The sequence below is a fragment of the Pongo abelii genome, chromosome 12 (assembly GCF_028885655.2).
Source record: "Pongo abelii isolate AG06213 chromosome 12, NHGRI_mPonAbe1-v2.0_pri, whole genome shotgun sequence".
Classification (NCBI taxonomy): domain Eukaryota; kingdom Metazoa; phylum Chordata; class Mammalia; order Primates; family Hominidae; genus Pongo; species Pongo abelii.
The window spans coordinates 107,631,843-107,656,621 of NC_071997.2; the positions used below are offsets into that span (position 1 = coordinate 107,631,843).

Below are 24,779 nucleotides of genomic sequence, written 5' to 3' on the forward strand. Positions count from 1 at the left end.
GAAAGTGCCAGCCTGGAACACTAGGACTCTGGCATCTTTCCAGGTTTCACTGAGGCAGCCTCTTTCCCTCTCGGGTCTCTATTTCCTTGTCTAGGGAGGGTTAGAGTTGGTGGCTGACTCCAGCCCAGGGGATAGAGATTGCAGTGGTAGAAGGAGGTGGGGAGGAGAGAAGGGAAGACAGGGGTGAGAGAAGGACTCAGGATGAGGAACCCCAATACTGGGCCACAGAGGTCAGGGTCCCCTGCCCAGGGCTGTCACTTACCGGATGGTGATTTCAAAGATCTGATTGAGTTTGCTCTGGAGCAGCGATGCCTAGACACAAACAGGCAGAAGTGAGCTGGCAGGGGTGGGGGGCCCAGAACCTCTGCCAGCTGGCTCAGGGTGTCCAGAGTATACGCTGGAGGTACAAGGCAGCCACAGCCTTAGGAAGGCAGGCAGAGGTGAACACGCTCCAGCACTCATCCACTGGACCCGGACTGCAGATTTGGATCAGGGAAAGCCACCTACTGAAGGCTGGCTGGGGACAGGACAGAGGCTCAGAATCACCAGGGAGGACATCAGCAGGCAGTTCTGGAAGGTCCTTCTCCTTAAGATGGGGCAGTAGGGGCTGCTGGGCACGGAGTCGGGAGACTGCACTAGTGCCAGCTCTTTTCTTTTTTTTAATTGAGAAGGAGTCTTGCTCTGTCACCCAGGCTGGAGTACGGTGGCATGACCTCAGCTCACCACAACCTCTACCTCCTGGGTTCAAGCAAGTCTCCCAACTCAGCCTCCTGAGTAGCTGGGATTACAGGTGCCTGCCACCATGCCCGGCTAATTTTTGTATTTTTAGTAGAGATGGGGTTTTGCTATGTTGGCCAGGCTGGTCTCAAACTCCTGACCTCAGGTGATCTGCCTGCCTCAGCCCCCCAAAGTGCTGGGAGTACAGGCATGAGCCACTGCGCCCAGCTTGTGCCAGCTCTTTTCTAACTGGCAAGGAGCAGCTCTGCAAAACTGGTGGCTTAGAGATGATCTCTGATTACTTCTGGCTCTAATGAGGTTAATGAATGCAGAGAGTGGGACTGCACGTGTTCCGTGACTGGGCCCTGATTCCTAGCTCATGACATGGGCATCCCTCTCAAAGTGGGATGACAGGTTAGAACAACACAGGCCCAGGAAAATCTATATGTGTTATATATATATATATATATATATATATATATATATACACACACACACACACTTCTATATGAATATTATATATAAAATATTTATACATATTATATTTTGTTGGGAGAATAGGTTATTTGTAGATTTTGAATGTTTACAATTATGTTTCATTGTTACTAAGCTTGACATTCGGGGCTAATAAATCCCAGCATAGAACCAATTTCAGGATTGTCTGAGCTCCTCCCTCCAGTCTAGACATGGCTCCTCGTTTCTACATGTTCAGCTGCCTCTCTCTCTGATCTCTTTGCCAAGGCCTGGCTGTTCCATCCCCCTGCTGAGGTACCCTGGTTGGAAGAGGGTCCTGCTGCCAACGTTGACCATCTTCCTTTGCCACACACCCCTCTCCCATCACTCTGTAACATGGGGATCATAATGGCACCAACTTCATGGAGTTATCATGAGAATGAAAGCGGCTCATCAATAGAAGAAGCTGTCATCCGCAGTGAGTGCTGTTCACGTGCCTGCTGTCAGGACCACAGTGAGCATGATCTGACTGCCAGACAGATGCCTCAGCTCAGGACTTCTTCCTTATGTGAAAAGTGTGAGGTCTCAGAGAGACCCAAGACAAACACCCAAGTCTTTTGGTTCATGGGGGAGCAATGCAGCGCCAGGGTGTTGGGGAAAGCCTGGCAGGGCAACAGCAGAGCTCCCTGCATTGGAATACAAGCCCTGATGTCTGGCGGGGTGGGGGTGGGGTAGGTTGGTGGTCAAAGAGCCAAGATCTCCTAGGAACTTAATCCTGTCCTGGATCCAAATTCAGTCTTGACTTGGCTCCCAGGGACTCGCCCATGTCACGCTTCACTTACCCGGGCCCCGCAGTGTGCAGCAATCTCCTCGAAGGGTGCCTTCTGGAACTTCTCCACCACCTGCCGCCGCCGCTCACGCTCCTGCTCCTCCACTGCTACGCTGTCCACTGCGACGCAGAGAGCTGGGTTAGTGACAGGCCCTGCTTACTGAGGTGAAGGGGAGGGACTCCTCCAGGGAGCACTGTCCGTGAGCATTGCTTGGGCTCTCCCCTCTTCTGAAGAGTAGGGGACAGTGGCGTGGAGGTGCGGTGCCCTCACTTGGCCCTGGAAGGTGGGACCTCTTCCTGATTCTGCCTGAGGGCTCAGCCTTCTTCCTCATGTAAGAATTTGAGAACTATGTGGGAGGCCCTTTCAGCGGGGCTCTTACAGCCCCAAGTAGCTGCTCTCCCACCAGGACTCTTAAATTGAAAGTCCTGAACGGTTGGTCCTTTGAGTACTCTGTGGGTATTTTGAAAAGGGACATTGAGGCTGGGCATGGTGGCTCACACTTGTAATCCCAGCATTTTGGGAGGTTGAGGCAGGAGGATACCTTGAGGTCAGGAGTTCGAGATCAGCCTGGCCATCATGGTGAAACCCCCTCTCTACTAAAAATACAAAAATTAGCCAGGCGTGGTGGCACATGCCTGTAGTCTCAGTTACTTGGGAGGCTGAGGCAGGAGGATTGCTCGAACCAGGGAGGTGGAGGTTGCAGTGAGCCAAGATCACGCCATTGCACTCTAGCCTGGGTGACAAAGCAAGACTCCATCTCAAAAATAAACAAAAAAAGAAAAGGGACATTGACAATGGTAAAGCCACATAGACCATGCAAGCCAACATGGAACACGTGTGGCAGGGCAGCCCGAGGCCATTTAGTTTAAGGCTTCTACACATGCTGCTTGGTATCCAAGATGAGTTAGCACCAAGAAGAAAAAGGGGTGTGTGTCACACATGTCCATCATATTGTTGTTGTTGTTGTTGTTGTTGTTTTTAACAGAGATGAGGTCTCACTATGTTGCCCAGGCTGGTCTCAAACTTCTGGGCTCAAGGGATCCTCCCGCCTTGGCCTCCCGAAGTGCTGGGATTACAGATGTGAGCCACCATGCTTGGCCCATACTCAGTTTAAGAAGGCAAGAAATGGCCAGGTGCAGTAGGTTATGCCTGTAATCCCAGCACTTTGGGAGGCTGAGGAGGGCTGACTGTCTAAGGTCAGGAGTTGGAGACCAGCCTGGCCAACATGGTGAAACCCTGTCTACTAAAAATACAAAAATTAGCCGGGTGTGGTGGCGGGCGCCTGTAATCCCAGTCACTCGGGAGGCTGAGGCAGGAGAATTGCTTGAACCTGGGAGGCAGAGGTTGTAGTGAGCGAAGATGGTGCCACTGCACTCCAGCCTGGGTGACAGGGCGAGACTCCATCTCAGAAAAAAAAAAAAAAAAAGGCAAGAAATGTGTACATTCAGAGAGACTATCATTAATGATGACAAAAATTTAAAAGTTTGGCATTTACAGGCATAATTTGTCAACAGTTAGAAAAATCTGTTGTTGTCCAATGATCCAGATAGAGGGGTAACAATGCACTTTAAAATCATCTGCCCTTATTAAATAGACATTCATATGGTTCGTTATTAATATCTTCCATTGGCCAGCTTGTTATTTTGTATCACACCTCACCAAAACAAACAAACAAAAAAATTTACTCCAAATTGCTTTCTACCTATAGCTATCAACTGATTACTTTTTTTTTTTTTTTTTTGAGATGGGAGTCTTGCTCTGTCGCCCAGGCTGGAGTGCAGTGGTGCAATCTCAGCTCACTGCAACCTCTGCCTCCTAGGTTCAAGCAATTCTCCTGCCTCAGCCTCCCGAGTAGCTGTGATTACAGGTGCATGCCACCATGCCTGGCTAATTTTTGTATTTTTTCAGTAGAGACAGGGTTTCACCATGTTGGCCAGGCTGGTCACCAACTCCTGACCTTAAGATCCGCCCACCTCAGCCTCCCAAAGTGCTGGGATTTCAAAGTGCTGGATTACAGGCGTGAGCCACTGCACCCGGCCAACTGATTACTTTTAAAGGCAGCTGTCCTTAGTGGCAAAAGCATTGCCCACTGTGGGCCACACAGGGCCCCACTACTGACCCCCATCAGGAGAGCAGGGATATTCAATGGCAGCTTTGGTGGCTGTGACGAGTTTGTCAAAAGACACCAGCCTCTCCCTTCACGCAGGTGCTGGATCCCACTGCGGAGGGTGGTGGGTCCTGCTGCATCTGCAGGAACAGGTCCAAGGACCCCACCCCATTTTGCCCTCTAACCAGAGTCCCTTGGCCCTGACTTACCAATGGCTTTCTTCAGTGTCTCATAGGTGATCTCCTCGGCAGGCACTCGCTGAAGGAGAAGGGACAGAGATGCTCAGAAAGGCAGGGGTCAGAGAAAGGAGGCAGCCCTGGCACCCCCAACTCTCTGGCAGCCCCTTGCTTGTTAGAAGAAAGTCCCAGTGGGCAGGAAATCCCTCAGGACACCCCCAGCCCCTTCAGGGTCACGGAAGCTCCCTGAGCAGGCACAGAGGACAGCGAGATGCAGGGGGGAAGCTCATTCCTCATCAGATTAAGACTCTGACAGAGTCCTGAGTCTCACGTAAAAGAACACACTGTCCCTTGCTCCCTCCCCAAGCCTGTCCATCAAGCACCATGGGACGTTCCTGTCCTGTCCTGTCCTGTCCTGTCCTGTCCTATTCTATTCTATTCTATTCAGACACAGTCTTACTCTGTTACCCAGGCTGGAGTGTAGTGGCACAATCTTGGCTCACTGCAACCTCTGCCTCCTAGGTTCAAGTGATTCTTCTGCCTCAGCTTCCCAAGTAGCTGGGATTATAGGCGTGCACCACCATGCCTAGCTAATTTTTACATTTTTAGTAGAGACGGGTTTCACCATGTTGGTCAAGCTGGTCCCGAACTCCTGAACTCATGATCTGCCCGCCTCGGCCTCCCAAAGTGCTGGGATTATAGGTGTGAGCCACCGTGCCCAGCCAATACTGCAATTTTAAAACATCTTCAGAGAACACAACAGAAAACATTGGAAGCAAGAGAAGAGAGGTGGTGAATAGAATCTCAGACGTAAATTTCAAGAACTGAATATCAGTTCTGAAGTCTTAAAGTATTAAATTACCCACCAACGCGACTTGAGCATTTAATAAAGATAAGAAATGGAAGGTTTGAAGTGACAGGCCGGATGCGGTGGCTCATGCTTGGAATCATAGCACTTTGGGAGGCCGAGGTGGACGGATCCCTTGAGGTCAGGAGTTCGAGACCAGCCTGGTCAACATGGTGAAACCCCATCTCTACTAAAAATGCAAAAACTAGCCAGGCATGGGGGTGCATGCCTGTAATCCCAGCTACTTGGGGAGTCTGAGGCAAGAGAATCACTTGAAACCGGGAGGTGGAGATTGCAGTGAGCCAAGATCATACCATTCCACTCCAGCCTGGGCAACAGAGGGAGACTCTGTTGTGTTTTTTTTTTAAAAAAAAAGAAGTGACCGGCGCTCCCCAGCTGCTGAGGTTCCAAGGAGTTACCCCACTCAGTCCTCTGCAGAGCCTATAAAAGGAAGTAGAAAATAATAAAACTCAAAGAAGGGAGCTCCACAGATGCTGAAAATAATGAAGGAATTTGGACTAAATTCCAGAACTTACTCACTAGACAAAGAGCTATTAGACCTATGATTTACTCATGCTCTTTTTTTTTTTTTTTTTGAGATGGAGTTTCGCTCTCATCACCCAGGCTGGAGTGCTATGGCATGATCTCAGCTCACTACAACCTCCACCTCCCGGTTGGTTTCCAGTGATTCTCCTGCCTCAGCCTCCCCAATAGCTGAGTTACAGATGGCCGCCACCACGCCCGGCTAATTTTTTGTAGTTTTAGTAAAGATGGGGTTTCACCATGTTGATCAGGCTGGTCTCGAACTCCTAACCTCAGGTGATCCGCCTGCCTTGGCCTCCCAAAGTGCTGAGATTACAGGAGTGAGCCACCATGCCCAGTCTCATGCTCTATCATTTAAACATAATCTTAAGCAAAAGCAGCAGACACAGAACAGAATGATTTCATTGATATAAAGTTCCAGAAGTAATGCAACTCAGGCTAGGAGCTCCCTTAGGGGAGGGGGCACAGAGGCAGGGCCCCTGGATGATGACAATGTTCCACTCTCTCATCCGGGTGTGATTGTGTGGGCATACACACTTTATGAAAATTCACTGAGTTGTGCACTTTTTGATTTGTTTGGCATTTTTGTTTGAGTAGGAGAGGACAGAAGTATACGTATGAGATAAAGTCATTTAACAAACATTAAGTGAGCACCAACTACATGCGGGACTGTAGGTGAGTCCGTAGAAACTGCACAATTTGTTAGCATAGGAATTATATGCAAGAGAGAGCTGTGCTCGGCTTTAACTCGCTCTGAGGACTTATCTTCTGTATGTCCATCCATTCATCCACTGTCAGCACCAAGCAACATTGGATATTCACCTGCAGGGTGCTAGGGAACTGTGTGGTGGCAACAGTCAAAGAAAAGGCCACTCTCTGGGCAAGAGAGAAGGGATGCTCCCTGGGCAAGAGCAGGGAGAGAGAAGTTTATGGAGGAAACCGAACAGGGGCCGGGCGCTGGAGAACAGACAGTTCACAGGTGCTCAGCTGCACCAGTGTAGAGGGAAGGGTGGTTCAGATGTGGCATCCTGCACTAGCAAAGGCCTGAAGATGGCTGAGCACAGCGTGGGAGAGATCGAGAGCAGCCCCGCCAGAGTGGGACAGTGGATACGGGCCAGAGCAGGTGGGGGAAAATGAAATCGCAGAGCCCAGACTATGCATGGCTGAGAATGCCAGGCACCAGGATTCAGATTTGACCAAACCAGCATTTATTCACCCCTGCGGCAAGCCTGGGCAGTATGGCCCTAGGAACCACCATGGGACTCTGGACTGGCACTGATGGCTGAGAGTGGAGAGAGCTGTGGCATGGCAGAAGGGCACAGGATGAAGGCCCCTGCACCCCTGCTTTGCCACCAAGCTGCCTCTGGGCTAAGCTGACTCTTGAAGGGAGGAAGGAACTGATACTGGTGGCCCAGGAGGCCACTAGTGAGGAGGTGGCTCTGTAGCTGTGTAAGCATTTTGCCTCCCACTTCTGCGTCACTTCACTCCTCAATTCCCGAGGGTCTCTTACCTCTTGGGAAGGGAGAATCGCCACTATGGGGAGAGAGCAGCCAACTCACCCCGATGCCTAACGCATTGGAGGTTCCCAGTCCTTGGAGCTGGAAGGGCCATGGAGGACGCCTCATTCAACCTCATTTCACTTGTCCAATTAGCCCAAGTCAGAGCTTCCTTCCGTGGGAAGGTTCTGGGTAAGCTTTGAGGGCCCTGGGGTAGAGATCTGCCCCAATAAATGAAGTGGTCGAGGGCACAGTTAGGGGGAGGCTTGATCCTGACCCCTAGAGACTTCTCCTACCTCTGATTGCATCTGGGGAAAGGCTTGATGTCAAAGCTGTCCTCCATGTCCATATCAGTCCTAATGGGCAGAGTGGCTGGGGAATGTCAGCCTGTCCATGCCCAAGGACCATGTAAGTCTTTATGTCCCGGGCCAACCCAGATGTGTGTCCTCCATACTTCTTGTGAACCGGAACAGTCAGCATTAAAAAAAAAAAAAAAAAAAAAAAAAAGACTGGGTGTGGTGGCTCACACCTGTAATCCCAGCACTTTGAGGGGCCCGAGGTGGGTGGCTCACTTGAGCCCAGGGGTTTGAGACCAGCCTGGGCAACATGGCAAAACCCCATCTCTACAAAAAATACAAAAATTAGCTGGGCATGGTGGTGCATGCCTATAGTCCCAGCTACTTGGGAGGTTGAGGTGGGAGGATCGCTTGAGGAGGTGGAGGATGCAGTGAACTGAGATCAAGCCACTGCACTCCAGCCAAGGTAACAGAGCAAGTCCCTGTCTAAAAAAAAAAAAAAAAAAAAAGGCGTACTGTATCTGTGGCTTCAGTTCCCTCATGTCTCCTTCCTCCTCCTCTCTGCACTCCACCTCCATTTCTTTCTCATTTGGGAGAATAAGTTTTGTATTTCCACTATGATTCCTTATTCTTCCCTACTCACGGGTACATCTGCTTCATTCACTGAGACAGAAGAAATAAGATAATGGCAGGGGAGATATCACATGTTAATTTGAACAGAAGTTTGATATTTACAGTCCTCAAGAGAGGAGAGAAGGAAGCGAGGTCTTTAAGGCACTGTGGCAGGTTTCTCTTAAAAAAAGAATCTTGGGGCCAGGCGCGGTGGCTCATGTCTGTAATCCCAGCACTTTGGGAGGCCGAGGCGGGTGGATCACAAGGTAAGGAGATAGAGACCATCCTGGCTAACACGGTGAAACCCCGTCTCTACTAAAAATATAAAAATTAGCCAGGCGTGGTGGGCCCCTGTAGTCTCAGCTACTTGGAGAGGCTGAGGCAGGAGAATAGCATGAACCCAGGAGGCAGAGCTTGCAGTGAGCCGAGATCGTGCCACTGGCCTCCAGCCTGGGCGACAGAGCGAGACTCCGTCTCAAAAAAAAAAATAATAAATTAAATTAAAAAAAAATCTTGGCTGTCAGTGGTTAGGGCAGAGATGAAGAGGTGGAGCACAGGCGGTTTTAGGGCAGGAAATGACTCTGTATGGTACTCTAGTGGGGGATGCATGTCATTATGCATTTGTCCAAACCCACAGCATGTACAACGCTGAGGGTGAACCCCAATGTAAACGATGGACTTCAGATGATAATGTTGTGTTAAGACAGGTTGAATTGTAAGAAATGCACCACTCTGCTGGGGATGTGGATAGGAGGGGAGGCTGTGCATGTGTCGGGGGAGGGGAGGTGGCAAATGGCAATCTCTGTACCTTCCTCTCGATTTTGCTGTAACCTAAAATTGCTTTAAAAATAGTCTAAATTTTAAAAAAGATTCTTTATTGATACATACGGAAGCAACACTATGAAAGCTGTTCTCACCCTTATCTCTCCAGTTAAGTCTTCTAGTTTCTAACCCAGAGCATATCAGTCCCCCTGTGAGTGGGGAATGATGACCAGCATGCCTTTCTTTTTAATTTTTTGAGACAAGGTCTCACTCTGTCACCTAGGCTGAAGTGCCGTGGTGCCATCATGGCTTATAGCAGCCTCGATCTCCCAGGCTCAGGTGATTCTCCCACCTCAGCATCCTGAGTACCTGGGACCACAGGTGCACATCACCATGCCTGGCTGATTTTTCAATTATTTTTTGTAGAGATGGGGTCTCCTTACGTTGCCCCAGATCATCTCAAACTCCTGGGCTCAAGCAATCCTCCTGCCTCAGCCTCCAAAATGTTGGGATCACAGGTGTGAGCCACCATCCCCAGCCAGGCCTTTCAAGAGTGAGTTTTATGATATCCTCATGGGAGCAGGGAGGACCCTAACAATTTTTCCAAAGGGAAGTATCTATGACGCATACGTGGGGAGAGTCAGTACAAGTGTGGAATTACCCGAGAAGCTTGCTTTCCATGCAGCCTTAAGCTCACTGTGTGGGCAGGGGAGCCTGGAGTCCAGCGTCCAATCTACAGGAGGTGGGGCTGCCCCAGGACGGTGGCGCGGACACTCACCTCCTCCTTCTCCGGGCTGTTCCTCGATTCCACCTCCACCTGCAGGGAGATGGTCTCCCCAATGCTCCTCCTCTTAGATAAGCGATCCTCATCTGGGGAAGAAGCAGCCCGGAGGCTTTAGTTCCCAGGCCTCGGAGATCCAGGACTGAGCTGCTAGTCCCACCTCCCAACCCCTCTGCCTCCACTTGGTCCACAGTCCTCTAAGCCTCAGTGCACACTCAGGCTACACGTGGAGTTTACAGAAGCTTCCAATTGCTGTGGGCCTTCTCTGTCCATCTTAGAGTGGTCAGTTTTGCTCTTTGGGGATAAAATTTTGAAATCGTCAATGAGAACACAAAGAAGGTGCTTATGACCAGAATACATATCTCACCTTATGTGTAAGCATCATCTGCTAAGAGCACCAGTAGCTCTTCATGAAACATTTACTAAGCGCATTTGCATTAATACAGGTACCTTATCGTGCCAGCCCTCTAAGGCAGCTATTGTTGTTGTTTTTTTTTTGAGAAGGAGTCTTACTCTATCGCCCAGGCTGGAGTGCAGTGGCACGATCTCAGCTCACTGCAAGCTCCGCCTCCCAGGTTCACGCCATTCTCCTGCCTCAGCCTCCCAAGTAGCTGGGACTACAGGCACCCGCTACCGCGCCCAGCTAATTTTTTGTATTTTTAGTAGAGACGGGGTTTCACGTGTTAGCCAGGATGGTCTCAATCTCCTGACCTTGTGATCTGCCCGTCTCGGCCTCCCAAAGTGCTGGGATTACAGGCGTAAGCCACTGCGCCCAGCCTTTTTTTTTTTTTTTTTTTTTTGAGACAGAGTCTCGCTCTGTCGCCCAGGCTGGAGTGCAATGGCGCAATCTTGGCTCATTGCAATCTCCGCCTCCCGGGTTCAAGCAATTCTCCTGTTTCAGCCTCCAGAGTAGCTGGGACTACAGGCACATGCCACCACATGCAGCTAATTCTTTGTATTTTTAGTAGAGACGGGGTTTCACCGTGTTGCCCAGGCTGGTCTTGAACCCTTGAGCTTAGGCAATCCATCCACCTCGGCCTCCCAAAGTGCTGGGATTACAGGTGTGAACCACTGCACCCAGCAGGCAGCTATTGTTAACACTCCTGTTTTACAGTCAAGGAAACTGAAGTTCAGGGATGCAAAGGACTTGTCTAAGATCTTTCAGGCGGTAAGTTGCACAGGGGTCTTGAACTGGGACTCTGGTTCCGTAGCCATATATGTTCTTTCCAGCACAATGGAACCTCTACCATCCTCAGGCCAGGCCATCTCATGGGCCAGGTACTTTCAAGGACCTTGCCCTGAGGAGGAGAGGTGGGGCAATCAAGAGGACCTCACCATAAATTTCCACTGTGTCTTTCAGCTCTGACGACATCCAAGGTGCCTCACAGGCAATCAAACGGCCATAAGTCCCTTACGCTCAGGCCCTTACCTGGCCAAGGAAAGACAGAGGCAAGCCCAGGCATCCCTGCACAGAACTCATACCTGTCAGCTGAGGGATGTAGGGCAGGCAGAGCCGGTCCGAATTGTAGCCACTGCCTCCCAGGACTTCACTGATCTTGCTCTGGCGGAAGAGGAGCTCAATCACCACCCCATCAAGATTCTGAGACAGCCTGGAAGACGAAGGAGGGAGAAAGCTCGTTAGAACTGCGGTATCTAGAATGACTTCTGAATAATTTTTTTTTTTTTTTTAAGACAGGGTTTTGCTCTTGTCACCCAGGCTGGAGTGTGGTGGTGCGATCTCGGCTCATTGCAACCTCCACCTTCCAGGTTCAAGCGATTCTCCTGCCTCAGCCTCCCAAGTAGCTGGGATTAAAGGTGCCTGCCACCACGCCCAGCTGATTTTTTGTATTTTGAGTAGAGACGGAGTTTCAACATGTTGGCCAGGCTGGTCTTGAACTCCTGACCTCAGGTGATCCACCCGCCTCAGCCTCCCAAAATGCTGGGATTACAGGCGTGAGCCACCATGCCGGGTCAACTTTTCTTATTATAAAAGCAACATCTTCACTATGCAAGATGACAGAGAAGCAAAAGGAAAAGAGTCACCCCCAGTCCCATTTCCAGAGATAACCACTATTCACATGTTATAATATATTCTTATGTACAACAATCACATCCTTCCGTCACTTTTTTTTTTCTTTGAGATGGAGTCTCGCTCTGTCGCCCAGGCTGGAGTGCAGTGGCACCATCTATGCTCACTGCAAGCTCCGCCTCCCGGGTTCACACCATTCTCCTACCTCAGCGTCCCGAGTAGCTGGGACTACAGGCGCCTGCCATCACGCCCGGCTAATTTTTTGTATTTTTAGTAGAGACGGGGTTTCACCGTGTTAGTCAGAATGGTGTTGATCTCCTGACTTCGTGATCCATCTGCCTTGGCCTCCCAAAGTGCTGGGATTACAGGTGTGAGCCGCAGTGCCCAGCCTTTTTTTTTTTTTTTTAAAGACAGGGTCCTCACTGTGTTGCCCAGTCTGGAGTGCAGTGGCTGTTCACAGGCACCATCATAGCACACTACAGCCTTGACCTGCCAGGCTAAAGTGATCTTCCTGCTCAGCCTCCCAACAGGTATGCTCCACCACACTTGGCTAATTTTATTTATTTATTTATCTATTATTATTATTTCTTAGAGCAAGTCTCTCCCTGTTGCCCAGGCTGGAGTGCAGTGGCATGATCTCAGCTCACTGCAACCTCCGCCTCCCAGGTTCAAGGGATTCTCCTGCCTCAGCCTCCCAAGTAGCTGGGATTATAGGCACACGCCACCACACCTGGCTAATTTTTGTATTTTTAGTAGAGACAGGGTTTTACTGTGTTGGCCAGGCTAGTCTCCAACTCCTGATCTCAAGTGATCCGCCCGCCTCAACCTCCCAGAGTGCTAGTGCTGGGATTACACAGGCATAAGCCACTGTGACCAGCCTAATTTTTTTTTTTTTTTTTTTTTTTTTTTTTTTTTAGACAGAGTCTTGCTCTGTCGCCCAGGCTGGAGTGCAGTGGCATGATCTTGGCTCACTGCAACCTTTGCCTCCCAGATTCAAGCAGATTCTCCTGCCTCAGCCTCCCGAGTAGAGTAGCTTGGGACTACAGGTGTGTGCCACCATACCTGGCTAATTTTTGTATTTTTAGTAGAGATGGGGTTTCACCATGTTGGCCAGGATGGTCTTGAACTTCTGACCTCAAGTGATCTGCCCACCTCAGCCTCCCAAGGTGCTGGGATTACAGGCGTGAGCCACTGTGCCCAGCCCGGACAAATTTTTTAAACATTTTTTGTAGAGATGGGTTCTTGCTTTGCAGCCCATGGTTGTCTCGAACCCATGGGCTCAAGAGATCCTCCTGCTCAGTATTCTGAGTCGCTGGGCCTGCAGGCATGAGCCACCACACCCAGCTTAGTCCCGTATTTTTAAATAAACACATAGATATCCCCTTCCCCACTGGCTGTTCTGTGATCTATTTTATTGACCTATTGTGTAGTGGGTATTTTACATTAAATATTCTTCTAAAACATTGTCATGATTGTCTACTGTATGGATGGGCCATAATTTATAAAGCCATCCCCTACTGTTAGACATTTTGGTTTTGCAAAACATCTTTCCCTTGAGTTCCTCTGATGTTGAAATGACACTGGCCCACAGCACCCACTATGGTCCAAAAACATCACTTGGATTGACAGTAACATCTTGTTAGGAATGACTCCTCCAGGGTGCATTTAGCATGGGCTTGGCCAAAGCCCCTGGAGGCTGTCTCACCTGCAAACATAGCTCAGCATTGCATGCTCAAGGCATGGACTGCAGTAATGTGATGGGATTGAACTTTACCCAGGACTCCTGGACCACAGGCAGAGCCCACCTTCTGCCCTTGAGTCCACAGAAGCCTGAGCCTCCTGGCATTGACCCCGCCTGACCTCAGACCACCCACCTGCTTACTCAGCTGCCCAGGTAATCCCTGACCACGTCCCCTGTCCTCTCCTCACCTGGGTCTTTCCACAAACACATCCTCGGGGAGCATGTATGGAGCCTCTTTCTTCCTGGTCTCTATCACCTGGCGGTTGGGAGGAATCAGATGATAAGAGCTGGTTCAGCAGGGAGAGGGAGCTCACAGGCAACGAAAGAGCTCCCATGCCCGGCTCGGCGCTTCCTCCCTCCCACAGCCTCCTCAGCACAGTGTCCTCAGCTGAGCTTCTCCAGTGGAAACTCGCATCAACAGGGACCCTCAGGGCAGCCGGAGAAGCTCAAGCTGGCTGCTCAGGCCATGGCCATCAATGATACATGTGCACTAAGTGTCCTCCAATGCAGGGAACTTAACTCTTAAGAGACTGCAGCTGCTGGCTCCAGTGCCTCATTCCTATGCTTTTTTTTTTTTTTTTTTTTTTTTTTTTTTGAGACGGAGTCTCGCTCTCTTGTCCAGGCTAGAGTGCAATGGCACAATCTTGGCTCACAGCAGTCTCCACCTCCCAGTTTCAAGCAATTCTCCTGCCTCAGCCTCCCAAGTAACTGAGACTGCAGGTGCATGCCACCACGCCTGGCAAGTTTTTATACTTTTAGTAGAGACGAGGTTTCACCATGTTGGCCAGGCTGATCTCAAACTCCTGACCCCAAGTGATCCGCCTGCCTTGGCCTCCCAAAGTGCTGGAATTAAGGCTGAGCCACTGCACCTGGCTTCATTCCTGTGTTTTTTATTTAAACAGGTACAAAGGAATGTAGTTCACATCTTGTCCCAAACCTGGGTACTGCAGTACCCAAGTGCATTGCAAAACACCCTGATGGACAGTGACATCTTGAGCTTTACTCAGTATTCTTGGCAAATTTTTGAAAAGAAAAGTGAAAGTTACTAAGGTGGTGAGAAGTGGAGGGATGGTCAGCATACAGGTGTGTGTGGGGGGTGAGGAGGTGAAGGTCCCACAATTGTCAGGCGGAGGATGTCTGGGCATTGCCTTTCTTATACTCCCTTATCAGCCCAGAAGCTGGGACTCTTGCTTCCCTTTGGGTGGTCTCTGTCATAGTAACGGCACCCTCCCCTGTGACTCTCAGCCAAACCAGGCTAGTTAAGACCTAAATTTTCTTGTTTTGTTTTATTTTGTTTTGCTAATATATTTTATTTTATTTTTGAGACAGAGTCTCGCTCTGTCACCCAGGCTGGGGTGCAGTGGTACAGTCTTGGCTACTGCAACCCCCATCTCCCAGGTTCAAGCGATTCTCCTGCCTTGGCTTCCCGAGTAGCTGGGATTACAGGTGTGTGCCACCACGCCCAGCTAATTTTTATATTTTTAGTAGAGACGGGGTTTCACCATGTTGCCCAGGCTGGTCTCGAACTCCTGATCTCAAGTGATCCACCAGCCTCGGCCTCCCAAAGTGCTGGGATTACAGGCTTGAGCCACTGCGCCTGGCTTGCTAATGTATTTTAAAGTTAATCCTACATGTTGGTATCATTTAACCTCTAAACACTTCTGTGTTTTAAAAGATCTTTATGCAACAACTGCGAACACATTTGACTATAGAATGGGTGTCAGATAACACCAAGGAATTACTGATCACTTAATGAGCTGTGTTAAGAGCATGGCAGTCATGTAGGGAGGTGTTCATGCTGTTTCAGGCATGCAGAAGGATATACGTAGAGTGAAAGGACAGGTAACTGGGATTTGTTTTAAAATATTTGTTTTAAGGTATTTAAAATTTGTTCAGCAAAGGAAAAGAAAAGGAGATAGATGAAGCAAATGGGGAGAAATTTTCATAACTGTTCACTTCATCTGAGTGGGCATGAACAGATGTTCATTCACCATTCTATTCAGGCCACCTTTGCGGTATTTCATAGCTGTAGTCTGCATGATCTGAGGCATGTGTGTGGGTGTGCTCCCGTGAGTAGGGGAAAGACAGAGGGGCAAGAAGTGGACAGGGCATACAGTATTAGAAACAGGTATGGAAGACCCCCCCCCCAACCCCTGTGCCTAACCCCACCCTGCTCTGTCAAGTCATACAGGAGGGAAAGATGCCGTGAGTAACTTCTCACCATTAGTGGCTCTTACTTCAACCTTGTCTTCACTGCCTAAGTGCAGGCACAAGACTAATGCAATTAAGGAAAAGCTGTTCCCAGGAAACCCCAAGTTGAGGGCCCCCTGAGCTCTTGGTCTTGAGGACACCAACCTCATGGATGTGCTGGCAGAAGGCAGGCACTGTTGTGAGCTGACTGATGAGGTTCAGGTAGGCTGCGCCCAGAGCGTAGAGGGCACAGCGGTTGTAGACAGGCAAGTTTTCCTCATTGACCTGGGCCACGTCCTGCGGTAACACAGACAAGGCCTCTGGAGTTTTTCACCGACAAACTACACTGGGTGCCAATGCTCCACCCGACCTCTTCCCAATCTTCTTTAGAAATGCTTGCTTTCCTAGACTAAGTCTTTCTCAGCATTTGACCCAAAACTTCCTGGGAAAAAAAAGTCACCTTCATTAAAGCTGAAGGGAGGGGTCCCTAGACAGTCCATGAACTGGGAGGCTCTTGAGTACTCACAGACTAGAGAGGCAACGACCTCAACTCCCCACTCTGCAGTTCCAGCTGTGGCGACCTTCACTGCCCAAACCCTCATCATTAATCCCACTGCCAGGGCACTGTCTCCTTCACTATAGTGGATTCTTAAGAGGACTGGATTGGCTTGCTAAACTGGGTTCATATGTTAAGCTAAATTAGCTGTGGGAGTTATCAGGGGATTGGGATATAAAGGAACCCCAAGTTCTAGTTCTTGAGGGTAAGCAGAATTTAAAAATTGTAGCATCTAGGCTGGCCCTGCAGGATTTAGCACCATCAGACAGGTGGTCTGAGACTGTCACTGAATTCCCAGGCTTGCCCTGATTCGGGAATATGATGCCCGCCTGGCTTCAGGACCCTGGAGACCCAGCCTTTGAGGTCCAAAGGACCCACCCTGACTCCCAGTAGCCTTGGGTGTACACATGCACCCAGGAAGACCATGAAAGTCTCAAGCCCTGTCCAGTGCCACACTGGCTGCCTACGCATCACAAAGGAGACTTGGTAGACAGGTCCCCAGGCTTCCAGACTCTGACTTACCCTCCCAGGAAATATAAACTTTAAACAAGTGCTCAAAGCAATTCTGAAGCACAGCTCCATTCGGGAACTAGAGAATCTTTTTTTAATTTTTAATTTTTTAAATTTTTAGATGGAGTCTTGCTCTGTTGCCCAGGCTGGCGTGCAGTGGTGAGATCTCTACTCACTGCAACCTCTGCCTCCTTGGTTCAAGTGAATCTCCTGCCTCAGTCTCCCAAGTAGCTGGGACTACAGGCATGCATCACCACGTCCGGCTAATTTTTGTATTTTTAGTGGAGACGGGGTTTCACCATGTTGGCCAGGCTGGTCTTGAACTCCTGACCTCAAGTGGTCCACCCACCTCGGCCTCCCAAAGTGCTGGGATTACAGGCATGAGCCACCACGCCCAGCCAAGGGAACCAGAGAATCTTTAGACAAATGAGTTTGTCTGGGATCACTCAGGGCTTATGAGCATCCTCTTAAGAATCCCTTGAGTCTCACTCAGACTCTGCGAGAGACTTGACATATAGTAGCTAAGGGATGTTTCTGAATGACCCGGTTCCCTGGGTCTTCTTTAGCTTAAGGATGGGCCAAGGCCATGAATAAAGCATTCTTTGGGATTCCCCAAACAGGACCATGGTTTGGGGTCTTCAGGGAGGAGTGGCCAACCACAAGTGCAATATTCCTGGGCTCTAAAACAGTGTTAAGCAGTTACTACTCAATACTCTTATCAGGGCTTGCCCAAAACAGGTCCCTCCCCTGATCCCAAGCCCCATGCCCTGCGCACACCAGGCCCCACCTGAACAGCCAGCACCAGACGGATGAGGTCCACCACCACCTCCTCGTTAGCCAGCTCGATGCTGATGAGGGCCAGCAAGCCATAGAGCGCCTCGTAGTGTTTCTGCACGTTTGTTTCCTCCTTGCAGCTCAGGTAGATGTGTCTGTAGAGCTGCTGGGAGTGCTGGGGACAGAAGCGGGCAGGAGAAGGCCAGGGTCGGAGGGGTGGGGACAGGAGGAGCAAGGAGAACAGGGAGGAAGACCAATCTGAAGGGGGGCTGGATGGCTGTGTGTGTCCCCTCCTCCCTCGGGGAGGGGATGCCTTTAAAGCGGGTTCTGGCAGAAGCAGACACACACAGGAAGGCTCGCATAGGGAAGGATGGGCTCAGTGAAACCAGCACCAGAAGCTGCTGCCCAAATCCAGGTGTAGGAGCAGAACACAGTCACTGGCCCTGAACTGGCTCATCACTCTGGGCTTGACTCTTCAGAGAGGTCGGCTTAATGCATAGCCACAGAGGGAGGAGACGTAGCTACAGAGAGAGGAGACAGAGCTACAGAAGGAGGAGACATAGCTACAGAGGGAGGAGGCAGGCTCCAAGGGCAGTCAGTGGTCAGCAGTGACTTTTGCTCTGTCACCCAGGCTGGAGTACATTGGTGCAATCTCGGTTCACTGCAACCTCCACCTCCTGGGTTCAAGCGATTCTCCTGCCTAAGCCTCCCGAATAGCTGGGATTGCAGGTGCCCACCACCATGCCTGGCTAATTTTTGTAGTTTTAGTAACGATGGGATTTTACCATGTTGGTCAGGCTGGTCTCGAGCTCCCCACCTCAAGTGATCTATCCGCCCACCTCAGCCTCCCAAAGTGCTGGGATTACAGGCCTGAGCCGCCGCGCCCGCCCTTCACTGTGCCTGGAGGTCATGCTTGCTTACCTTCTTCATGAAGACGGTGTCCTGTCGAGAGCACTTGTCCACTTTCAGCTTCAGGACAGAGATGTCACTGAGGGTACTGGGAAGGGATGCAAAGGGCCTCCTTAGCCCTTGTAAGAGGCCTGCCTGAGCTCACATGGGGTCACTGGGCTTTATCCCCAACATTGTTAGTTGGTACAAAGCCTCCAGTGCTCCCCTGGCCCTGGTTTTCAGCCCAATTACCTTTTTCTCCCAAGTTCTCAAGAATTTGTCCCTTTATCTCTCTCTCTCTTTTTTTCCCTTTTTGAGACAGGGTCTTACTCTGTCACCTAGGCTGGAGTGCAGTTGTTCCATAATCACAGCTCTCTGCAGCCTTAACCTCCAGGGCTCAACCAATCCTCCCAACTCAGCCTCCCACAGAGCTGGGACCACAGGTGTGAGCCACCACACTCGGCTAATTTTTAAATTTTCTTGTAGAGATGGGGGTCTCACTATGTTGCCCTGGCTGGTCTTGAACTCTTGGACTCAAGTGATCATCCCGCCTTGGCCTCTCAAAGTGCTGAGATTACAGGCGCGAGCCACCGCCCCGACCCCCTTTCTCTTAAATCTTCATCCTGATTATTTTCTTCCTCCTTTTATTCCCCCCAAATCCCTTCAGTCTCAACTGATAACCTGCATCCCCTTCCTTCTCACACTTGCAACTCCCTTTAATGCCTACTCTCTATCTTCCAAATCTTCAGTTCACCCTCCTCCTCTCCCAGACACAAGTGCCCTTTAGTCTCTCCTCCTCTTGCAGGACCCCAGGGTCAATGTTGGTGATCAACTTTCTGGTGAGTCTCACTGAGTATCTGAATTGTCCTCCCACCTGGGTGTGAGGACAGGACCAAAGGATAGGACCTAATGGAGAGTCCTCTCCCCATCTTGCATCGCCTGGAGGAGACACCCCAAGTTCACCTGATGGTAGAGAACTTGTGGCGGTTGCCATGACGATCAATGAAACTGATGAGAATCTCTAGAACAAAGAGTCGAATTTCTGCATCCTCCATGAGGGCGGTGGAGAGAAGGCGGTCCAGGAAGTTGCTGGGCAGGGCTGACATCATGTTGTTGCACTGGAAACCTGTGGATACCTGCAGGGGAGGTACGGACAGCTATGCCTAGGAACGCTGTCCCTCTCAGGTGCAGGAGGAGATGGAGGAGCAGCCAGCGGAAGTCAGGTCTGATGTACACATCCTCTGTAAACATCGCTCAATCCAGCCTCCTCTACCCTGCAGCCCAGGCAACTCTTTGAACACTCCTACATCCACCTAGATGACACTGAGCTCAGTAGACTGTGAATGGATGGGGATAGCATGCAGGGACATTCGGGTGTTAAAAAGCAAGCAAGGGATGAGCCCTGGAGCGAAGCAGGAGCCAGGCAATCTCTGAACCTAACATTCCAGCCAGTTAGGGCACAACTGATCAACAGCCACCAGGAACACAATGTCTCATTAGGAGTATGACCATCACAAAGAACGAGACAGTGGAAGAACTCACAGCTGGGCTGAAGGATCAGAACTCACACACACGGCAACTACCAAATAGTGCACATAGGGAGCATTTGGTAACATGTCTGTTAGCCTGGCAATAATGGCGCTTTGTGACTAAAGCCAGTTTGGCATAAATAGACATGCCATATATGCTGTTGTCAAAGCATTCAAATGCAGCAAAGCACCTTTACTGTTAAATCCATATTGTAAAACAATGCCTTTGATGATTCAGAAGGTCCCTGAGGATGTACCCCAAACTGTTATCTTAAGAAAATGCTGGGTACAAATTAATGAGGATAAACTCAGCAAAGAAATGGCAGGAATATGGAGACCAAGGTGACAACTAGATGAGGGCAGTGTTGGAGCACAAAGGGTTTATAAAAATCTAGTGCCATGAAGAGTGTGGACTGGAGGGGAGGGAAGGGAAGGTGTGAGGTGGTGGCAGGGTGGGGGGAGTTCTGTTTAGACTGGCATGGCCAGAACAGAGACAGAGACTGAGAGATGAGACAGGAGGTCTAGGGAGGGAGAGGGGACTGGGGACCTCCCAACTTCAGTCTGAGAAGTTTGAAATCTGGTTGTACATCAATTATAAACTGAGGCTGGGCACAGTGGCTCATGCCTGTAATCCCAACGCTTTGGGAGGCCGAGGCAGGCGGATCACTTGAGGTCAGGAGTTCAAGACCAGCCTGGCCAACATGGTGAAACCATCTCTACTAAAAATACAAAAAAATTAACTAGGCGTGGTGGTGGCACACGCCTGTAATCCCAGCTACTCAAGAATCACTTGAACCTGGCAGGGGAAGGTTGCAGTGAGCCAAGATCGCACCACTGCACTCCAGCCTGAGCAACAAGAGCAAAACTCCGTCTCAAAAAAAAATAAAAAATAAAAATAAATAAACTGAGACCTACTCTGAAATAAGAGGCACCTGGTAGAGAACAGCATTTCTAGACAATTACTGTTGTAGCTGAGTTTCTGATAGGTGGGGAGAGGTGGTTGTGAGATGTCGGGTTTAGGCCAGGGGTTGTGCTTCAGGATACCTGGGGAACTTGTTACAAATACAGATTCCAGGACCTCACTCAGGCTAACAGCTCAAAACCTCTGAGGGATCATATATTTATCACAAGATTGTCATCGGAATGGTGTTTGAGAGCAATGGATCTAGACTCCAGTGATGGCTGCAAAGATGTAAAGAAGAGTTAAATAAAACACAGGATGAGAAGGATGGAGGCTGGGAGACTGAGGTGGGCACATGTGCCAAGAACACGTGCTGGCAAAACAGGGGAAACTAAGGGGAAAAGGGAAAGAGGGGGTACCTGGAGGGAACCAGGGCGGGAACCAACAGATTCCATCTCAAGACAGATCATGTCTGAGTGACAACGCTATCAGTAGCCAATAAGGAACCTTTGTGAAAATTAGAAACAGGTTCCCCATTTGCTGTGGCTGACCCAGCTCTGTGGGTGCCCAGCCTGGCTAGTGAGTGGAACGTAGGCTAGATTTCAGCCCCGACTCAACTGACTGGGTGTATTTGTGCAGTATGCAACGTGCACGACTGTATGCGGAGGCCTTCACTTGGTCCCTTGGAAGGAGCTGTCTCCTGCAGAGGAAGAGCAGGAATGGGGATAGATGGGGCTCACCTGCAGGAGGGATTTTAGCAGCATAATCTGGGTCAGACGGTTCCTATTCTCCCTGTAGACCAGAGACACAAACACTCACCAGGATGGTAATGGGGCGGAGGTCACACACCTGCCAGCTTAGTTCTACCCCTGATTCGTTTCTCCATGAGGCTTATCGTGTTGGGTTACCCACGACAGTGACTTCCGGACCCAGGAAGCCGACGAAGGGATGACTGGCTCCCCCACGTTGGGAGGTGGTTATTGGTGGGGCAGCCTGAGAAACTGTGGGATCCAAGAGCCCCACTAAAGGCTGCTGAGGGATTTGGGAGTAAAAAGAGAGCAGAAGGCAGAGCCAAGAAAGTTAAGAGGGATAAAGGAGGGGGTCAGAAAATACAGCCGGGGGAGAGGAGGACTCCAGGCTGGGGGAGATTGGTGGCTCACCCCGTCCTGCCCGTGTCCACCGCCTGGTGCAGGGACGGCCGCGGGACCTTGCTCATGATGAAGAGGATCACCTCGGAGCGCTGGTAGGTGGGCAGCGTGCTGGCAAAGGAGCCTGCAGGAGGTGGCGGAGAGGGTGCCCAGTGAGGCACAGGCTCCAGGGCCCCTCCTGATTCAGCCTTTCAGCTGCAGAGAGCGAGGGCTGCCGCTCTCCGGAGTCAATCCAGGACCAGAGAAAGGAACTCAGGATAGCCCGGGTGTGATTCTGCCTCTCCAGGAAGGGGAGGCATCAGGTGGTTTTGGAGGTCTCTTCCAGGCTCCGTTTTTTCACTTGTTCCTGAAGCTGTGGTTAAGGTCTTAGCTCCTTGGCTAGGGGGTGGGGATGGTGAATGCTGGGCCCTGGGACCAGGGCGCGGGGTGGGGGGAGCCCGAGATCTCGCTGGGTGCTTCTTTCACAGGCTGCCCTAGGGTAAATCCTCCTCCCACGAACTAAGAGAAAAGAATGGTTCTGCATTCCTAACCGGCCTACTCCAGGCTGAGGGGAAGCTCACATGGCTAGGGCAGGCAGGCTGTGAAAGACGCTTTATCATCTCCGCTCCCAGGAGCACACACATTTTCTCCACGGCTGGCCTCCTTCCTCATTCTTTTCTCTTAGTCCCCATTTCTCCCTCCTGGAAGCCCTAACCTGGAAGCATCAGGCAGGTCTGATGGGGACTGGGACTAAAGAAGGTTCACCTGAGACTTCAGATCCGAGACACTCATCTGACTGCTTGCGCTGTCGCTCAGGCCCTGCCCAGCCAGTCTTTTCATTTCCCGACTTCATTCTCTCTGAGGTCCGTGAATAGCATATGGGTGCTGGACAATCCTACCGGGCCCCGGTTGGATGCCCTTCGCCCCAATGCAGTCCCTCCCTCTCCAACCCCCATCCCCGGGCCGCCCCTGGTGCCTCGCCCCTTTCCAGGGTCCCTCTTTCCTCCCCTTGGCCTCGCCCCGCCTTGCGCCTTAGTCTTGAGCCCCTGGGCCCCGCCCCGTCCCTCTCCTCCCCTCCCCGCGCCTCGGCCCCGCCCCGGCCCTGCCAGGCCCCGCGCCGCACCTACGGTCTTGATGACGGCCTCCTGGAACATGCGCTCCTCGTGCTCCTTGATGATCTTGGTGCCAAGGCTGACCGCCCCGTCGTAGCTCCCGGTCAGTGCGTAGTCGATGCTGAGCCGCAGCTGCCTCAGCAGCGTGTTGAACATCTCCAGCACCGTGGGCCCTGAGAGCGGGGGGGCGGGACACCCACGATCCAAGGCTGGCACCCTCCTCCTCCGTGCACCGTGCGCAGGCAGGGCAGGCCCACGCCCCCTTCCAGCCTGGGCTTCCTCCGCGCCCCCAACTTCCCGGCGGACTTCTCCCGAGGAAAACGGACTCCGACCCCTCCCTGTTGTTCCTTGCCTCTCTCTAGAAGAGGCGGCAGCCTCCGCGGGGTTCCCGGCCCTCAGGCCCTAGCCATGCCCCTTACCCACAGAGCCGGTGGCAGCGATGACCGCGGCTTCCGACAAGACTTCCACGATGCCTGCACGCACCGTCGCGGCGCTGCGGCTGTTGGCGTCCAGGTGGCCCAGGAGCTGCTGGATGACCAGGTGCGAGTGCTGCGGCTGTGGAAGGAAGATGAGCTGGGCCTGGACAGCAACCCCACGGGGTCCCTGGGCCGCGCAGCCCTCTCCTGGCACCCAAAGGTGGGGGTAAACTAAAGGGACGTTCCAAGGCCCCGGGCACTGCAGGTGGCACTGATACCTCGTGCCCTTTACTGGATCCTTCCCTCCTCCCTCCAACAAAGAGCCAAATCCCAGTGGAGGCCTCGGCTGACAGTTTTCCAGGGCCCTTTTACTTCAAAATGGGTCAAAAGACCATTTTAAAATAGGGTCTTCCTTTCATTTCTTCAGATCTTTCCGGCAAGGGCCACGGGAGGCCACATGGCTTAGTCCAGTGCTGCCTAAAGTGGGGCCCCTGGGCTGGTGCCCATTCAAGATGGGTCTAATACTGGTTTACACTGAGATAAGGATGGGATGGAGAGTCAGTGTTTAGTAAACAATTTGTCAATGCTGTAGCAGCCAAGGGTATGATCTGTAGGCTTGCATTTTGCATGAGTTTTTCATTTAATTTTTCTAGAAATTATTTGTTTTAATTGTATTTTATAAAAGTATTGGTCTGTGATGTACTGGAAAAAAAATCAGCCAGTCCTTCTCCACAGCTAGCTTAAGCAGCACTGCTTTCGGCAACCGGGGGCTTCGGAGGAGTCACAGGGGACTTCTGGCTTTCTATTTTAGCACCCGTCTGGCTCCCAGAGGGGCCTTTGTCCTGGGATCCGGCTGGCCCAGGGGAGCCACCATACCTGAATTGAGTACATGATGATTTTAAAGCAACGGATGGCAAACACCTTGGGTTCCCAAAGAGAATGGTTATCCAGATGGCTGTGAGGGAGGAAACATCAGGGAACAACTATGAAACTCCCGGCAGTGTTAGGGAGAAGAGATTAGCTTGGAGGCAGAGGGATGCCTCCTCAGAGCCCCTGCAGTTCCCGGGTGAGGAAGTAAAGCCTGAAGGGCCTTGGGGTAGTCCCAGTCCAGCGCTAGAGAGAGGCCAAGGACAGCGCTCTGCAGTTGTGGACATGTGTGGTGAAGCTGGGCACCTTCGCTTAGCGTTGGGTGCCTTCCTACTGGCAGCACTTGGCCACCCCGTGGCAGCTTTTGCTGTCACAATGCAGGGAACACAGGCACAGGGAAGGGATTGACTTGGCTGCGGCACCACAACTGTAATATCCCCTTCCCCCCAGCCAGCCAGGAGATGCCAGGGACCTGAAACACATCCAGGCTGAAGGCTGGCCAAGGCAGTGGGTGGGGGC

The 24,779-nt window shown here is 51.2% G+C and overlaps 1 protein-coding gene across 3 annotated transcripts in view; it reads right to left on the reverse strand.

Annotated features, from left to right (window-relative positions):
* The window catches only part of EFR3B (EFR3 homolog B), a 119,009-nt gene that overhangs the window by 5,073 nt on the left and 89,157 nt on the right, over positions 1 to 24,779 (reverse strand). For all 3 annotated transcript variants that reach the window (XM_024242804.3, XM_054548289.2, XM_054548290.2), the window contains 15 exons: positions 24,270 to 24,348; positions 23,397 to 23,532; positions 22,989 to 23,150; positions 21,899 to 22,010; positions 21,479 to 21,530; positions 19,272 to 19,444; positions 18,342 to 18,417; positions 17,434 to 17,595; positions 15,746 to 15,877; positions 13,579 to 13,646; positions 11,103 to 11,230; positions 9,618 to 9,709; positions 4,317 to 4,365; positions 2,013 to 2,119; positions 263 to 312 (listed from right to left, as the gene is read on the reverse strand). In XM_024242804.3, coding sequence (XP_024098572.2) covers positions 263 to 312; positions 2,013 to 2,119; positions 4,317 to 4,365; positions 9,618 to 9,709; positions 11,103 to 11,230; positions 13,579 to 13,646; positions 15,746 to 15,877; positions 17,434 to 17,595; positions 18,342 to 18,417; positions 19,272 to 19,444; positions 21,479 to 21,530; positions 21,899 to 22,010; positions 22,989 to 23,150; positions 23,397 to 23,532; positions 24,270 to 24,348 — 1,578 coding nt within the window. The remainder of the gene's footprint in view (positions 1 to 262; positions 313 to 2,012; positions 2,120 to 4,316; positions 4,366 to 9,617; positions 9,710 to 11,102; positions 11,231 to 13,578; positions 13,647 to 15,745; positions 15,878 to 17,433; positions 17,596 to 18,341; positions 18,418 to 19,271; positions 19,445 to 21,478; positions 21,531 to 21,898; positions 22,011 to 22,988; positions 23,151 to 23,396; positions 23,533 to 24,269; positions 24,349 to 24,779) is intronic.